The sequence below is a fragment of the Triturus cristatus genome, chromosome 9 (genome assembly GCF_964204655.1).
Source record: "Triturus cristatus chromosome 9, aTriCri1.1, whole genome shotgun sequence".
NCBI lineage: Eukaryota > Metazoa > Chordata > Amphibia > Caudata > Salamandridae > Triturus > Triturus cristatus.
Window position 1 is genome coordinate 49,340,261 of NC_140592.1, and position 17,784 is coordinate 49,358,044.

General features: G+C 43.0%; 1 protein-coding gene across 3 annotated transcripts in view; it reads left to right on the forward strand.

Moving 5' to 3' along the window:
• Positions 1-17,784, forward strand: part of SLC26A6 (solute carrier family 26 member 6) — a 209,031-nt gene that overhangs the window by 170,282 nt on the left and 20,965 nt on the right. For 2 of the 3 annotated variants that reach the window (XM_085624367.1, XM_085624369.1), the window contains 2 exons: positions 3,864-4,040; positions 16,787-16,841. In XM_085624367.1, the coding sequence (XP_085480493.1) occupies positions 3,864-4,040; positions 16,787-16,841 (232 nt within the window). The remainder of the gene's footprint in view (positions 1-3,863; positions 4,041-16,786; positions 16,842-17,784) is intronic. The other variant, XM_085624368.1, reaches the window with a different exon arrangement.

Below are 17,784 nucleotides of genomic sequence, written 5' to 3' on the forward strand. Positions count from 1 at the left end.
CCTTGTGCAACTGCACTACTGGAGAAAGATGCAAAAACATTTCTCTCCGTACACGTGTAAGAAGCCAGATTCTATGCCAGTCCACAAGGCGATTAGTGGAGTAATTTCAACATAATGCGTTGCCATTGAGTAAATCAGTTTCCCTAAGTTCCATATAAAATTATATCCCTTGGATGGTTTTCACAAGAGGAGCTTTCAGTAGCTGTGAGTGGATTCGTTGATGGAAGAGCTGTCCTCGCAGGGAACCATTGTATATGAAGAAGCATCTCCTCCGGATGCCACAGATAACAAGACTGAAGTAGTGAAGCAGTAGATTGTAGGGAGATCTCACACAGCACCTAGGTTTGCTTTGAGGGCAGGTACATGTGCTACCTGTTCTGTTCAGCCCCTCCAACATGACCTTCAGGCAGTGGCTGAAGTGCAGCTGGGCAAGGACTGTCCTTCACATCTTACCATGATGGAGCAGCAGGTGAAGTTCCTGCCTGATGCTTCATTTGATAAACTATGTGCAGCGGCATTTGCAGCAGGATCTGCAATAGCGGCTAGACACATATCTGGATTAGATCACGGAAAGGAGAGGACTTGCAGAAAACTTTGCTATGTCATCTCCCCTTCAGTGGGGTCAACCTGTTTGGCTTTCAACTTGAGGAACCGGTTAAAAAAATCAGCAGAAGACTGCAAGCTACCAGTTCTTCAACCAACTAGAGGAAGAGAGTTTGGATGGTGATGGGCTTTTCGACCTCCAACTTCTTCATCAAAGGTGTCCTGTCTGTCTTTTCATGGCAGAGGTCATAGCTGGGGTGGATCCTTCAGTGTGAAAGGTGGTTCTAAGTTGTGACTATGGCAAAAAAGTGGGAGCGAGGCTTCTGCATCTCTGCCGTATCTGGCAGGCTTCAGTCACAGATTCCTGGGTCCTTCAAATTGTGGAGAGTGGTTATCACGTAGACTTTCTGATTACTACAGAACATTTCTTCCAGGTAACTCCTACCCTTCACTGACCAGATCATCAGCAATCATTGAAGAAGGGTATTGAGGACTTGCTCAACGATGGTGCAATGGTACAAGTTCCGGGGGCAGAAACAAGACAGGGATATTTGTCCTTGCTCTTTCTGGTTTAAAAACCTTCTGGGCATTTCAGTCGAGATCTGGATTTAAAGAAAGTGAACTCTTACATCCTTACTCTTACAAAAATTCAAAATAATCACTCTCCAGGACATTATTCTCCTGGTGGCTCCAGTATTGTTTCTAGTTTCTCTGGATTGACTAGGTGCTTAACTACACATTCCTATAAGGATTCCCAAAGATACCTAAGGTTCAATGCTCTGGAAATCCATACCCAGTCCAGACTGTTTCCGTTTGGTCTTGCATCAGCTCCTATTGTTTTCAAGGTGGTTATTTTATATTCTCAAGGGTTGGCAGTGTTTCTTTACCTTGATGATTGGTTGATTTGTACTTCTGTTTTTTCTAAGGGTGCGGAAGTATCTAAGCAAGTTTGTGAAATAGTGTATCTATTCCTGTTGGACAAGGCAAAGTTACATATTTTTCCAGTGCAGAATCTTCTTTTCAATAGCGGCCTGTTTAGGATATATCTTGATTACGGCCTTTTCCCTCCCATGTCAAGAGTCCCTGCAGGACACTGGCTGAGGGCATAAAGGGATGTGTCTGCATTGCATCCATTCTCCAGTCCCCTCCTTGGATATAACCTCAGTATTTAATGTTCTTCAGAAAGATTCTTTTGAACCTTTCCAAATAGCTTCTTTAAAATTTGCCACCTTAAAGGTTTTATTTTTTAGTGCCCCTATCTTCTGGGTACAGATTAGGGGATCTCTTGTGTCCTACGACCCTTTCATTAGTTTTTTTTAAACAATGTCATTTTAAGATTTGGCCCATCCTTTGTATGTAAAGTTGCTCTGTCTTGCCCTCCTTATCAGGATTTTCTTTCCCTCTCCCTCATTAGAGCAGGAGGTTCCATAGCCTACTTTAGATGTGTGTATGTGCGTGGTAGTTTTAAAGGGGGAACCCAGCCAAAAGGCAGTGGAGAGCTGTACATGGTCTACATTTAATATTTTCAGTTTACTTTGAAAACACTTCCTCTTTTTGTAAAATTGATATTTTATTGTGACTTTTGAATTATCGAGTACGGATCATCATCCTATACTTCCACTTTGGGTAGGTGGGATACATTGCAATTTTGTTGTCTTATATTAAAGCGGCTCCACAAATTCTTCTCTACCAGAAGTTTTGCTTCTTCAGGGTAGGTTTCATAGGACCCTCTCTTAAATACATTTGTGCAGCAGCTACTTGGGCCTCTCTGCATACTCTCTTATATCATTATCAGTCAGTTATGGGAGAGGATTTTTTTGCTTCATTTGATACAGCTGTTTTGATGGTGATGTGTTATATAATTCAACTACTTCAATTCACCCTCTTTCACCAGTCGCACTATTGTATTTCCATGTACCTTCTTTGGTCTCTCCCTCTCTCTCTCTCTCTCTGCCCCCTTTACTCTTTCTACCCTTTGGAATGTCACTACAGTTGAGCTAGAGGCTGCCTTGGAATGACTGGCAGAGTTTGTGAGCTGTGCTTGACAGCGACGTGTTAGAGGTTCCAGAGTGGAGGCCGTAATAAAGGAGTAACTTAACTTCACCTACCTGTGCAAGACGTCTTTGTAACATGATGCAATAGCATGGTTCAGCTAACACACTTTTTTAACAATAAATTATCACTGGGTGAAGCAAAAAAATAGACTTTCTTGAAGGTTCACCTTTGCTGGTAGATTGCAGTTTTTCCTGTGCTTTAGTATACGCTTGTGTGCTTAAAGACTGGGACGAGGAAGATGGATGAGGCAGGTGACTAGATTGCTTACTGCTAATCTTGATTTCACTGGGTCATGGTCTTCCTCATCACAGACCTAAACTACCACTCATGAAGGAGAAAACGTTTATTCCTGTTGATATAAAAGAATAAAATATTGCAATGTTCATCATTTTCTTTGAGCTTTGTAATAGGAAAGTGACGTGCTTTAACCCTTCCTTTATGGGTCATATTATAGAAAGTATCTACAGCAACCATAGGCTAATTTTAAAATGTGCTAATATAGGCGAAACCTGTACCGTGTGTACACAGAGCTTATGTGGGTAAGGACCGGTACCAGGAAGAATGTGACTCAGAGAAATGATGACTGCCGGTTAGTAATTCGAGCATCACGTTGCATAATGGCACCTGGGCGTATTCCACATTTCTTAATAGTGTATTTACTTAAATCCCCATAGCTCTGTCAATTGTGGACCCAGGTGTTGCACGGGTGTGCAGAAATAACAAGTGTAAAGTGATAAAGGAAATTGAGTGCTGGAGACAATTTAACAAAATGATCATAGGCAATGTTCAAAGTTCTAAAAGCTGAAAAAATGTATCCAACACTATTGTTGATTTGCAATTTGAAATAGCGCAAACTTGGCCCATGTGCATTAGAGTTGCACATGCTTTACATGAGAGCCAGATGTTGCATATCATATTTTTAGTCAGAAAGAGATTAAGTGATGCGCCCAGGATCACAGAATGTTGAACCAGGGCTGGGCTTCAAACCGGGTTCCCTAGTTTCAAATCAGGAGCTTCATCCCTGAGGCCTCATCTCCTAACAATGTACATTTTATACTAGTAGATTCTTAATAGAGAACCAGACTGATGTGGCCCTTTCTAATGAAGAACACTGGTTCCCAATGACAAAGAGTACACCCCAAACTGGTCAATCCACGCCTTGGAGAATGACGAGCCATAGCTTGTCATTCTAATTATCCCTCGCTGCCAAAGGGTGATCTTGTGTGGATCTTCATCTATGTCATGGATTGTTTCTTTTTTATCAGGAGAATGGATCTGGGATATCAGCAATAAGTCTTGGCTGGGGTCAAGAACTCAGCACCCAACCCAAAGAGCCAACACTGCAATCACTCGGTCTGCCGAAGCCCCCCTTCCACTCTCTCATCCTGGACTTCACCACCGTCAACTTTGTGGACACCGCCTGCATTAAAGTCTTACAAAATGTAAGAAAAGTTGATATGGAAAATAACAAATTGATGTATTACCTTTAAAACTGAAGATATCCAGGTGGGTCCACCTAGACAACCTCTGGGATAAACCACAAAGAGCGAATTGTTCGTCTTTGTAGATTGTATGAAACACTATTTACCAGGGAGGCGCCAGAGAGGCATTGTTAATATTGATATGTTGTAGAATACACAATATGGCTGAAGGTATTTTCAAGAATAAGATTTACATTAGGTCGGGGAAGGCACACACAACTTCCAAACAAGATACTTCAACTTGTAATTCCCACAGAGCATCAATGTGAGGCTAAACAAGACCTGCTTCCAACCCCGATTTTGGGCCCAGTTTTGACTGATTAAAGCACTGCTAATAGATTTGTCTTTTATTAACAATCTCGTATTGATAAAGGTTATGTGACCTTGAATGCGTTAGAAAGTTTGAGGTGGCCAACTATCTTAAACGGGGACCCTCAGGGGGCACGGGGGTCCTATTATGTTGACTCTTCTAAGCTTGATGATATCCACAAACAATTAATGCTTCACGTGCTGGCTCTAAACCAGGCCACCTTTGAGGGCAGGTTTAAGGCACTTGCTTTGCTTAATACACAACTGGTTAAACAAACTGACCTATTAGAGGCTATTAGTAAAATGAAAATGGTGGCCCAGTGGCTGTTTTGAAGGGTGGTTTTTTTTGCTGACCCCTGTACCCCAGTTTGCTTCTCGAACTGTAAGAATTACAGTCCCAAGAGGTGGATTAGCCTGAGGTATCTACTGTTTATGTCTGTTGTAGACTTATGCTAGTTTATAAAATGGAAAAATTATACCGGAAAAATTGAATAATCTTTGCCTAATATTATGTCCATTATTAGATCTTCTAAAGAGTTAAAACATTCTATTTTCACTCTTTAGAAGATATAATAGTGGACCTAATATTAGGTAAAGATGATGGTGGTGTGGGTTTGTTACTCAGTCTCTTTTTTCAGTGGCCTACAAAGAAAGATCTTGTTCCTGATTCTTTGCTATTTTTGAAGCCTATTCTAAACAAACATCGGCAAAGCAAATAGGTCTTGCCTACACGAGGTATTGGCGTTGTTAATGTTTTAGCCATATTGTACAGCTACGCGGCTGTTGTGCAGTTTGGTTTAAAGTTAAAAAACAAAGTGTTATGATGAGGCCAGCATGGGCAACAATGGAGGGAGGGTAGGTAAGCAACAGAGCCAACAATGGAATTATGAAGACAACGCGGGCAACTAAAGAAGGAGAGAGGGCAAGCAAAATGGGCAACAACTGAAGGATTGGGGCTGGGTGGGAGCAGTACAGAAGGAGGGTGAGGGTAGAGGTAAGCAACAAGGGCAACAATGGAAGGAGTGAGGTGGATGGGGCGAGCAACAAGGATAACAACAGAAGAGGGGCGGTAGGTGAGAACAAGCATCACAAAGCACAACAGAGGGATGGAGGATGGGGTGGCTAAGCAACACAGAAAACAGCGGAGGGAGGATGGGGGAAGCAACATGGACAAGAATAGAGTGAGAAAAACTGGGTGAGAGCAAGCTACATGGACAATGGAGGGAGAAAGGGTGTGTGGGGGTAAGAAGATGGAAAGCAGAGAGTAGAAAAGTATGCGAGGGAGCCAGCTGAAAAAGACGCACTGTGGAGTGCCTAAGCACAAGTAAAAAAATAGAGATGACAAAAATGAGCAATGGACGGACATAAGTAATGTGTCCATGCTCCAGGGAAGGGACAAACACACATAGAAAAAGGAAATCAATGGCAGCTGGCCAATAAGAAGCAAGCAAATGAGAGTCACTGTGAAGCCAGCCATTGCTAAGAATGGGCAGTCTCTAAGCGCACTGATAGAAAACAGAAGGGCTCGAAAAGACAGCACATGCTCTGTCTAGGGAAGACCTAAAAACTGAGATTGAACTGACCCTGCCAGTTATCTATTAATCTCCTAATTAGACACTAAATGCAAAAAAAATTCTAGGACTATATCATAATTAAGGGTGTGATGAATTTGCGTAGTTTACTTTCATGTAATTATTCAAAATTTCAGCAAACATTCCATGAAATTATGCGTAATTACACAGAATGTAAATCTGGGGGCACATTTATCAAGAAATATCACAGCACAGCAAGCCACTTTGCTGTGCCATAGATAGAGTAAGGGTCCGAATGCACCGTATTTAGCATTATACGGTGAATTCCTGTCTTTTCCTTGCACTGGCGCACAAGGTGCTGCCTAGTGCCAACACAGGTACTCTTGCACCGTGGTGCAAGGGTGCCTGCGTTGTAAGTAGAATTGTTTTTGTGCAGGAAGGAATCTGAGGCATTTTTCTCTTTCTATGTGTGCTGGACCTCGCATCCTTGGCATTGTTTCCCCTGACTTTTAACCTTCTGAAATCCTGTTTTGTTGACTCTACTTTTGCTGGCTTTAAAGTTTGGTGTGACTAGACTCACAATTCAGAATCATAATTTATGGTGAAGTAGAATTTGAAATTGTAAGTCTGAAAATGCTACTTTCAGAAAGCTAGCATTTTCATACTTTAACCTTTCTGTGCCTTTGCTTGTCTCTGAATACACATCTGGGTTGGGTGACAGCTGTGCTTTGTGCATTTCCACTAGACAGTCGCACAAAAGGAGCAGCGGTGTGATATTTGCATCCTGATGGCCCATCACCAAGCTGATTGGCCTTCCTGGGGTAGATTGGGAGGGAGAAGCTGACAATTGCACCTGAATAGGGCTGTGCCTGTCCCCACACAATAAGCTGCATATCCCCTATAGTGAGTCTGGAGCCAGGGCAGGAAAGGCAGGCCCTGGTGCACTTCAAAGCATCTCTTTAAAGTCTCCCTACTTCAAAGACCAAAATGTGTATAAGTCCTGGACCTCTGACACCATTTGGGTCCTGAGGAGACAATGCCAAGAAGAGGAGCTGCGTTGCCATGTGGGACTACCACTTTCCTAACTGCTATGCTCCTCTGTGTTGGCCTGCTACCTGCTGATTGCTGTGCTGGCAGGAGAAACTGGCACTTTGCAACTTGATCTGTTGTGTTGGCCTGCTGCCTTTTGCAGTGGGAAGGACTGAACCTACTCGCAAACCTTTTGAAATCCTAATTAACTCCAAGGGCTTTCTGGCTTGCCTTCTGTTAGAAAATCCCAGGGTCATACATGACTTCATACCCCCTGACTCTGTAATTCATGAGCCTCGCGGCCCAGTTCCATCCAGGACAGCACAATGTTGTCTTCTCTGCAGCAGGGGCTTTACAAAGGCCCAGTGCTTTGCTTGTGAACCTGGAATGACCTTCTATGATGATTAGTGCTGCGCGCCCGATCGATATCACTGTGTCTGATACTACAAAGACACCGCAGCACAGAGGGAAGCCCTTTCAGCGTGGCCCAACCATGTTGCTCTGGTAAAGAGAGCTACCTCAGTGTCACAGCATCAGCCCGCCCACATGAGCAGAAGCAATGCTGGGTGAAGACATCTGTAGCTCGCCTATGCCCCGAGGGAAATTGCCGCAGGTGTTTACCTTTACGGCCCGTCAGAGACAGTCCCACACTGCTCTATCGCCTACCTGCCTTAGAAGCCCCGGTGACCGGGGCACCAAACCACGAGGCCATCCCCACCTCGCAGCTCCATAAACAAGGTACTGTGCGCGTTTACTGCTTTGCCCTCCCAAATAATAGAAATACAGCACACACACGGCAAAGCAAGAAAAGACCTGGAAAGGGGTTTCACTCACATAAAATGAGGCACATCAAAAGACAGTTTTCAGAATAAACCGTGGGGTTTTATTAGTGCAACACTCTCTAACAGAAAGTCTGCTCCAGATGTCAAATGAAACAATGAAACAACATGTTAATGTATGTAAGTGTGTGTGTCATATAGAAGAAAGACTTACTACCGGCGTGTGGTTACAATGCCGATCTGGTATTAATACATTTAAATAAGAGTATCTACTTTCAAAAGATTGTTTCAAATTGATTTCATTTGACTCCAATAGGACATTTCATAAATGGATCACAGTCTCCTGTGATCCGCGTTAATCCCACATCCCACTAGCACCCTTCAACAATGCCCCTCAAGTCTCCATAACCATTGTCTCTCAGATTCATTTAGTTTTATAGCGCCACTCATACCAGTGTAAGGTGTTGCAGCACTTTACATCACACACACATTGCACAGAGACAATCATACGTGTGTAAATCAGTGTATACGAAATGTTACATCAAATAGTACTACAAGGTGTAGTGTAGGAGTGACATGTTATCTATACTGGTAGGCAATATAGTTTGAGTCCTTATTCTGGAAAAGCACAAATTCAGAATTTAAAATGTAACATCATTGTTAGGGGTTCTCTTTAATAATAAGAATTGTTTTCCACCCAAATGAACCCTTTTCACAAGATTAGATGATAAAAAAATGGGCAAAAAAACATCTAGCTCTAATGTATACCTTGCAGTTTGCATGCAGCTCTTTGATAACAGTTAATAACTCAAAGTTCTATATTAGGATTTTGACTTATAAACGACAAGTTAAAAAAAGAGCTCTCTTACAAAAGCAGTAACCTACTGACCTATTTACATTATATGCTCTTTGTTATCTGCACAACACTCTTTCTTAGCAGCAGGCATTTTAACCCTCTGCGCTACCTTAGTATGAGTCAAAACTTCCCCAAGAAAAACCTCCGGTCTCTTTCCAGAAAGACTACTAATCACCAGAGTTATCTTGACATTTTAATTGATGTCTGAAAATTGCTAGGTGCTTCTAAACTGAAAATATACATTTTCAAAAATGACGCCCCCAGCCCAAGTCAATGCCCGGTGTGGTGGCACCGATCGCACCGCCCTAGAGCCTGCCCTGACCTCAATGCACTGAAGTTTCCGAGAAAACCTCCTCTGTGCCAAGGAAACTTACTGGACTTGGCCGATCTCCCACATTTATTCGAAAGGCAAAGGAGTTCTCGGGTGTTCTTCTGTGCTCCCAAATTATACAGCCCTTTATCTTAGTGAAGTTTGAGCAAGTAGAAAACATCTTCAAAAGTACAGAAAACAATCTTGAACGTGAATAACCTTAACAACGTGAATAATCTGGGGGCCTGCTTGTGTGTGCAAAGCTCAAGCTAGACAGAGTCAGAATTCAAGATGGCATGAGAGCATGTCAAAGCCAATAGCAAAATCTTCATCAAACTTCCCAATGTACAACATAATGCACATTTGTGCACCACTGCCTATAGCACCACACACTTAATTTCCCAATGTTCAACATAATGTACATTTGAGCACCACTGCTTATAACACTACACTCTGAGACAGAGAAGTACATTCCACACTTTTCTCTCTCTCATGTTTTCAAACGCACATCCCACAAATTCTGTTCCTGGCAAAGCTGTAAAAAGCAAACACTCCCACTCTGAAGCTACGAGGAGACATGAAATGAAACCTCAAGGCAAAATGCACATGCAGGAAACATGATGTAAAACACCTAAAGTCAATTAATACAATGCTAGTCAAGGGGCATCACGTGCTCCCAATACATGGGAGCGTCTCTGGCACTACAGTGTTGAGCCGGACCCAAGAGGTCCTTTAAGCCGAGCCAGGCGCTCACAGGCGGCTGATACTCACCAAAGGGACCCGTGGAGTGCTTTCCTTCAGAGGCCTCTTTTGAAATCCTGTTTTTGGCCACAATATTAAGAGGGAGGGATCCTGAGCCTTCCATACCTTAAACTGGAGTAATTTCCCACCAGTCAAATGTGACCACTAGAACTTGATGATCGTGAGCGCTGCCAAAGCACTGTATTTACCTGCATACTTTAGGTTTTCATAATTTTCAAAATATTAATTGGATTTTTGTTGTTTTGATCTTGATTTAGTCAGTAGGAAGAGAACTTTTTTATAAATCAGTGTGGAGTCTTTTTGTGGTGTTTTCACTGTTACTGTAATTCACATGTGTACAAATACTTTACTTATTGCCTCTTAAGTTAAGCCTGACTGCTCTATGCCAAGCTACCAGAGGGTGAGCACAGGTTAATTTAGGTTGTATATCTGACTTACCCTGACTAGGATTATGGTCCCTACTTGGACAGGGTGCATACCTCTGCCAACCAGAGACCCAATTTCTAACAGCTGCAGATTGCTTTTGGAGCAATGTAGGAGAAGGCTCCACTGCCAGATCTGTTTTTCCCATATGCGTGTGATCATTTGTGCAGGTAGGAGTCCTGACAAGCTTAGGTGTCTGGAAGGTTTGTGAAACCAGATGCGATTGTTGGGGTATGCTGGGTCAGTATTATATAGCCCCTTGAAAGTGTGGGTGAGTAGTTTGAACTTGCTCGATTGTGAATGGGGAGCCAGTGGAGCTACTTTGGTTTGGTGTGATTTGAGTGCAGCGTGGGAGGTCGAGAGGGATTCTGGCTGCTGGGTTCTGAATGGTCTACATCCTTACATTTAGTTCTTTGTTGATCCCGGCATAGAGGGTGTTCCCATAGTCCAGCTTGCTTGCGACCAGGGCTTCAGTGCCAAACTCTATGCACCCACCTGGGCCCCAACATAGCTAGAATGCATGCTGTGGGCCCATGGATGTCGGCCCATGCTCCTTCTCTGCGAGCTCGTTGACCCACCCGTATGGACCCGGTTGGGAACCAGCACATGGGCTTAAGAGACCGCATTAGCTTGTTGGTCAAAAATTCCCAGGATTTTATCTGGTGATGGTTATAGAAACACAGGCACTGAATGCTATAATTAAGAAAATTATTTATTGTGAGTAAAAGAACATAATTCCAGTGATAATTGGTTGTGTCATTGTTAACACTAAAAATACAATTGTTCCCCTCTGTTTTCAGCTTCATATTTTTCAGTTATTAAGAGCCAAGGAACTGAGGGGTTATGAGGTCAAACCCTTTATGATTATTGGTGTAGCTTGAAGAGCTGGCCAGCTGGCGTTGTGGGAGGGCATTGCTGGAGCTTCACGCTGGTGGTCCCCGCATGCGACCAGCAAGGTCTCTGTGCGAAAGGGTCTGTTCACAGTTGCAAAGCGCCCAAAAGTTTGATTTCAGCTCACTGAGCCACACCAAGGGTCTATGACCTGAGGGGCACCATTTGGGAGTCCGTAATCCACTGCAGCTGGGTCCAGGCCTGGTGCAGGATGTTGGGGAGCCTTTTCTGTCCCTGAGGCTCAGACCAGGCCAGCGGACTAGCCCTTGGAGTCACTCTGGTGTCCTGGATTCAAGGGGAAGTTGCAGGTCCAGTCTCTTCTCACCCAAGAAAAGGAGCAGCAGGCAGCAGATAAGCACAGCAGGGCAGCAGTTCCTTTAGATCAGCAGTCCAGAAGAGAGGCAGTCCTTGTAACAGCACAGCAGTCCTTCCTGGCGGAATATCCACAGGTTTAGAAGTGTACTGACGAGTAGGTATCTGAGGTCCCGTATTTATACCCAGTTGTACCTTTGAAGTGGGGGAGAAGCTTCTAGAGGTTTTCCTTTGAAGTCCCCAAGCATCCTGCCTTCCCTGTCCTGGCTCCAGTCTAACTACAGGGGGGATGCAGCCCTTTGTGTGGCAGCAGGACACAGCCTATTCAAGCGTAAGTGGGGCTGTGCCCAGTTCCCTCTCCCATCCTTCCAGGGATGGCCCACCCAGGCGCACCTAAGCTCCCTATTGTGGGTAGCTGTTGAGGACAAAAACAAAGCTCAACTGTCAGCTACACCCAGTCATGTGACCCAAGTACAGGCTACATGCACTAAAGGGCTAAGGCAGGAAAATGCCAACTTTCTAAAAGTGGCATTTTCAAAATTGTAATTTAAACTTGGACGTCACCATGAGTTAGGATTTTAAATTGGGATTCCAGAGACACCAAACATGAACTGGTTACCTATTCCCATTTAGAAATTACACTTATAAAATGTAATAAGGTAACTCCAATGCTATCCCATGGGAGAGGTAGGCATTGCAGCAGTGAAAAATGAATGTGTGAGTTTATCACTACCGGGACAAACAAACCTAAAAGTACATGTCCAACGTTTTGAATACACCGCACCCTGCCCTCTGGGCTGTCCAAGGCCTACCACAGGGGTGACTTATATGTATTAAAAAGGAAGGTTTGGGCATGGCAAAAATGGTTTATTTTGCCAGGTCAAAATGGCAGTTTAAAATGCACACACAGGCTGCATTGGCAGGCCTGAGATATGTTTAAAGAGCTACCTAAGTGGGTGGCACAATCAGAGCTGCAGACCCACTAGTAGCTTTAAATTTCCAGGCCCTGGGTACATGTAGTGCCACTTTAATAGGGACTTATAAGTAAATTAAATATGCTAATTTGGCAATGAGCCTATGTTACCATGTTTTAAGGAGGGAGCACATGCACTTTAGCAATGGTTAGCTGTGGTAAAGTGCGCAGAGTCCTAAGCCAGCAAAAAAACAAGATCAGCAAAAATGGAAGAGGAAGGCAAAAGGTTTGGAGGAAGACCACCCTAAGGCTGACAGGTCTAACAGTGTGGAGCCTGAATATCGAGTAGGAAATACCATAGGACCTTAATATTGTAGACAGAATGTGGGAGGACAAAATATCAAAAGGTAAGTATGTATACATTTTCTATGCCTAAAGCCACATATTTGTACAAATATATATATGTATACTCAAAGTACATAGATGTGGAGTTAAGAATAGTAAATCTATACTTCCTCTATATGCACCTACCTATCGATATTTTGTCTACAATACTATGGTAACATGATATAATATTCAGTAGTACAACCATTCGGAATTATGTACGGAAGCCCGCCCACCCCCACGGACCACGCACGCAACCTGGGAATCATCCTGGACTCCGAGCTCAAAATGGACCGCCAGATCAACTCCATCTCGTCCCCCTGCTTCCACACCCTCCGCCTCCTACGTAAGACCTTCAAATGGATCCCCCTCGAACACAGAAAGACCGTCACTCACGCCCTGGTCACCAGCAGGCTCGACTACGGCAACGCACTCTATGCCGGAATAAACAAAAACCTCGTCCGAAGCTACAGAACGTCCAAAACGCAGCTGCAAGACTGGTCCTCAACCTGCCAAGATACTGCCACATCTCCCAACACCTGCGCACACTCCACTGGCTCCCCATCGAAGCTAGAGTCACCTTCAAGATGCTAACCTACGCTCACAAGGCCCTCCACGACACCGTACCAGCATACCTGAATAGCCGACTCAAATTCCAGGCACCCCAAAGGACCCTACGATCAGCTCAGCTCTCCTACGCTGTGGTCCCCCGCACCAGAAAGACCAGATCGGGAGACCGCTCCTTCTCCTTCCGCGCGGCCAGAGCCTGGAACGACCTTACGCTCCACCTCAGACAGATAACATCGCTCCCCATCTTTGCAAGAAACCTCAAAACCTGGCTCGACAGACCCCCTCCTTGATGGACTGGAACCTGCCAACCCCCCCCCCCCCACACACCCCCCCAGCATCTTGAGACCCTTACGGGTGAGTAGTCGCGCTTAACAAACACCTGATTTGAATTGATTTGTATACCTGTCCTTTGCTTTTTTATGACCAGATATTGAGCACAGCTTCTAATATTTTAAGAGCCTGAGGCGCATGAGCTGAATACTAATTTTGGGGTTCCCTGCTCACCCATCTGAATAGTCTTTTACTGAGGCAATGGCATCATTCTTTTCAGAGCACCTTACTTCCCACTGCATGAAGAGTCAATTGGTTAACAAAAAAGCAAACAAGTTACAATCCAGATCCATGGGACCCCCAGGCAGGAGTCACGGGGGTACCTTCATGGTTGTTTTCTTGGAGCTGAATTGACATGACCATCCTTAAGAAAGTGGATACCTGAAACAGGCCCTACAAGTGGAGGCAATGTGTATCCTCATTTCCCTGGACTCAAAGCTGCAAGTTAGATGGAAAGACCCTACTATCCGACTTGTGGGTATTCACCTCCCCAAGTTATCCTGCTCATTTGATGGTGGCGAACAAGGGATGATCCTACATCTTTTTGCAGACACAGGGGGCACAATCCTTTATGTAGTGTGTAGAACACAAGTATATTCAGGCCAATACGGTGTAAGAAGGTTGAATTGAATTTGATTGGTTGTATTCACAGCTTGAGTTCTCCTAAGGGCAAACAGAACCCAGCGTGGCAAGGTGAGGGCTTTATTTAGTGAAACACACTGCATGAATACTAATGGAGTGTGTTTGTGTTTCAGCCAAAACTGCTCCTTGCTTAACCCCTTCTGAGCCTTTCTCCTTAACTACCTTTTTCCTTTCACTCTCCTCTTTTTTCTTCTCCCTACCCCTACCTCCTTCTTCTAGGAGGATACAACAATTTCTTCATTAGCCCAGATAGGACTACGTGAATCCTACACTCGGGATTCTGGAGCGCAGATTGCCTCCTACAGACGTACCCGTCTTTTTGCACTCGTGTTCCTTTACGTTGTGGACGCAGGGATAGTTGCATTTCCACTTTCCAGTTGTTTTAATTTGATCAACCCGTGTCGCTACCGGGTCGGAATTATCACCGGTATTGCGATTTGCCATTATTTTCTTGCCAAACATACAGCCCTGAAGAATCACAATTGTACCACGTTGTGACAAAACACGTGTCGGCTGGTTTGTTCATTCTGTATTGATCTGGATTGATATTAAATCCCCATATAAGATACTTCTGATGTCGACCTTCATAATTTCAGCAAAAATAAATTCCTAACTTTGGTTTTGACACTAAAACCACTATCCTTATACGTATGCACAGGACTTTATTCTATAACAATTTCTTCAACTTATGGCACACCTTGTTCTTAAAAGACAACTAAATAGTGCCTGCCTTTGGTTGCAGAGGCTGGTCACTCCCATTAGTTGCTCAAATAAGTGGAGTTGACCATGGTATACAAACTTCTTTGATGCTTTAAATTAAGACCGCGTTCACTATTTCAGGGGCGTTTTCCTCCTACTTTCCATAAAAATATTTAAAAGTAAAATGTCTGAGGCACACCAGTGCTTCTAACACATGCATCAATTGTAGAGCTATATTGAACACTCGATGTGTACACTCACAAAAGTAGCAGAACTCTCTGGACTTATCGAAGCAAAGTTTTAAAGGTGGATTGTCTAATGGAATGTGGTGGGTGTGTCAGAATTCATGACAAATTTAAACATTTTGGAAATATACCTTGCTATCTTGGAGGTGTTGGTGTAGAATCCACCTCAAAGTGAACACATACACTGCTTTTGTTATAGGTGAAACACATTCTCAATCCTCTTAAGGTCTAGTTGACACCAATCAAAAATCGCTGATGGACAGGCAATAATGATGGATTGCAGTGGGTTCTGTTTCCTGGTGCCGGGCTTTATTTGATGTGAAAGTTGATTAAAACAATTAGCAATTACAGGGTCTTAAACAGGAAAGGAATAATAATTAGGCAGTCACTCAACAGTGCCTTGGAAAAGTACTAAAGTGCATTAAGGTGGAGCTTACCCTATCATATGCATATCCTCAAGAACACAGTCCCTAGATCTTAACTATAAGGTACACATTGCCAGAGAACATGCAACAGAGACAGTATGGAATTAACTACCCCTACCAAATCAAGGACCTCTCTGGACATTTACATGGCCATTAACACCTGCAAATTCCGTGCCCCATTGACTAGTAACTCTAAGAGTCCCTGTTTTTCAAGGTTGAGTTATCAAGAATGGAATCATGGAACTCTGAATCTCAAAATGTCGACTTGCACCTCTCCAACGAACTGGATATGGCCTTCTTAATACTTCCTATGATTTTCTGTTTCCATCTACTCCAATGAATGGTTTAGTTTAAAAAGATCTCTAGTTTCACTGCAATGGTGCATGCCTGCATGCATTGCAAATGGAGTGTGCACTCTTTAGGTACGCTTCACAGATAAAGACATCACACTGAAACTTACATGGTCAGTTTGACATTATTGTGCAAGAAGGTTCTGACTCCTGTTTCTTTTACAGCAGAACTTGTGTCAGTCCCTCTAACACTTTGATGATTTAGGAACCATCAGTACATAAAAATCCTGCTTCAGGTATCAAACCTATTTGCTGAATTACTAAACCAAATGTATCTTAACCTCAAACAGGCAAAAATCAAGCAATAAATGTGAGAATGAATAACATGAAAATGTGGTGGATAGAAAAAAAATGAATTTCAAGAAGCTTTTGACATTGAAAGGGCAGGCAGATCCGATGGATGGACAGCTGAAGTGAAACCCAAGACTGAATCGCTGCTGTCATTTACTTTGAACCCACATATATACGTGGTGTGTCTCGATACTAACGATACAAATCCTGAGTCTCCTAGAAATGCTTACAACCCTGGTGGATGATGCATATGGTGTCTCCTGCTGATTTGTTTGCTTCCTGAACTCTGCTGTTCTTTCATGAATTCCTACACTTTTACTCTGTTTCCATGTACACTCAAGTGCCAGGAAGTTGACCCATTTGTGCGATACAAAATGCCTAAATTAGGTCAAATATAATAATGCAATCATTAATATGGCGATGTCCAAAATAAATTTGGTGAAATATTTAATACACCAGTAAGTATTGATATGTGATTGGTGTGTTATTTTTACATAATTATATGTTATCTTAGAGAATGCACTAGGAGAAGGGCAATCCTCCCTACCCAGTCTCTTCGTAATCTGATGGAATATAAATTTGGTGTTGGTCAAATGTATGTGCAAATGAAGTGTGTAATTGTATCTTAATTGTATACACATTTTTATCTGTTTAGATTTTTAAAGAGTTCAATGAAATTGAAGTTGATGTGTATCTTGTTGGCTGCAGTGGTAAGCAAATGTGCTTCAATTTTATCATATTACTGAAAGATCTTAAGCTAGGCATTGATTCACATCGGTTGCAATTTGTCATGCTCTGAAGTACTGGCAAAGCAGAAGCAACTGAAGAAAAATCCCATGTTAAACATTTGTGTTGTACCACAACGTTTTCTTTTATTATTTACCATTTGGTGTGTGACATACTTATTATGTTGCTGGATTGAATCACAGCTAAATTGGGGGGGCAGTTGCATTTATTTGATGAGGGCTATCTGCTCCATGGCGAAAAAAAGTCCAGTTCACACGCTGAGTTTACGCGGAGCGTTTTATCGCCATGGAGGAGATACTCCGCTGATGAAGGGCAGTCCTGAAATGCATTGGGATACTTAAGTATTGATGATGACAAATGATATAGTGTGATGGACTAACACTGTGGGCCCGATTCACAGAAGTAATCTGAGACAAAATCCTAAACTTACTACTTTTGGTATTCACAGAAGGCATTTAGTAGTAGTAAAGTTAGGATTTTGTCTTAAGTCCATCTTAAGTCTGTCTTAAGTCTGTCCTAAGTCTGTCCTAAGTTTGTCTTAAGTCTGTCTTAAGTCCGTCTTAAGTCAAATTTAAGACAAAATCCTAACCCAGGAGCAAACAGTTCCTTACTACCTAGATTACATTTTGGCATAAATTATTCGGCTATCAGATTCATATCCTGTGGCCTGATTTGAGCTCGGCGGATAGGTTACTCTGTCACAAATGTGACAAGCATCCTGTCCTCTTTATTACACATGCATTTTCCTTTGGTAGAATGTCCTGCCATTTTCTTTCTTTTCTGTGTAAATAGAAAAGCAGTACAAAACAGAAAGAACATATTGGTTATTTTCTAAATGTTTGAGGGCATTTTGCTCTGTAGCACACATGCAGTATTTATATCAGGTTAGATATGGGGCAGATATAA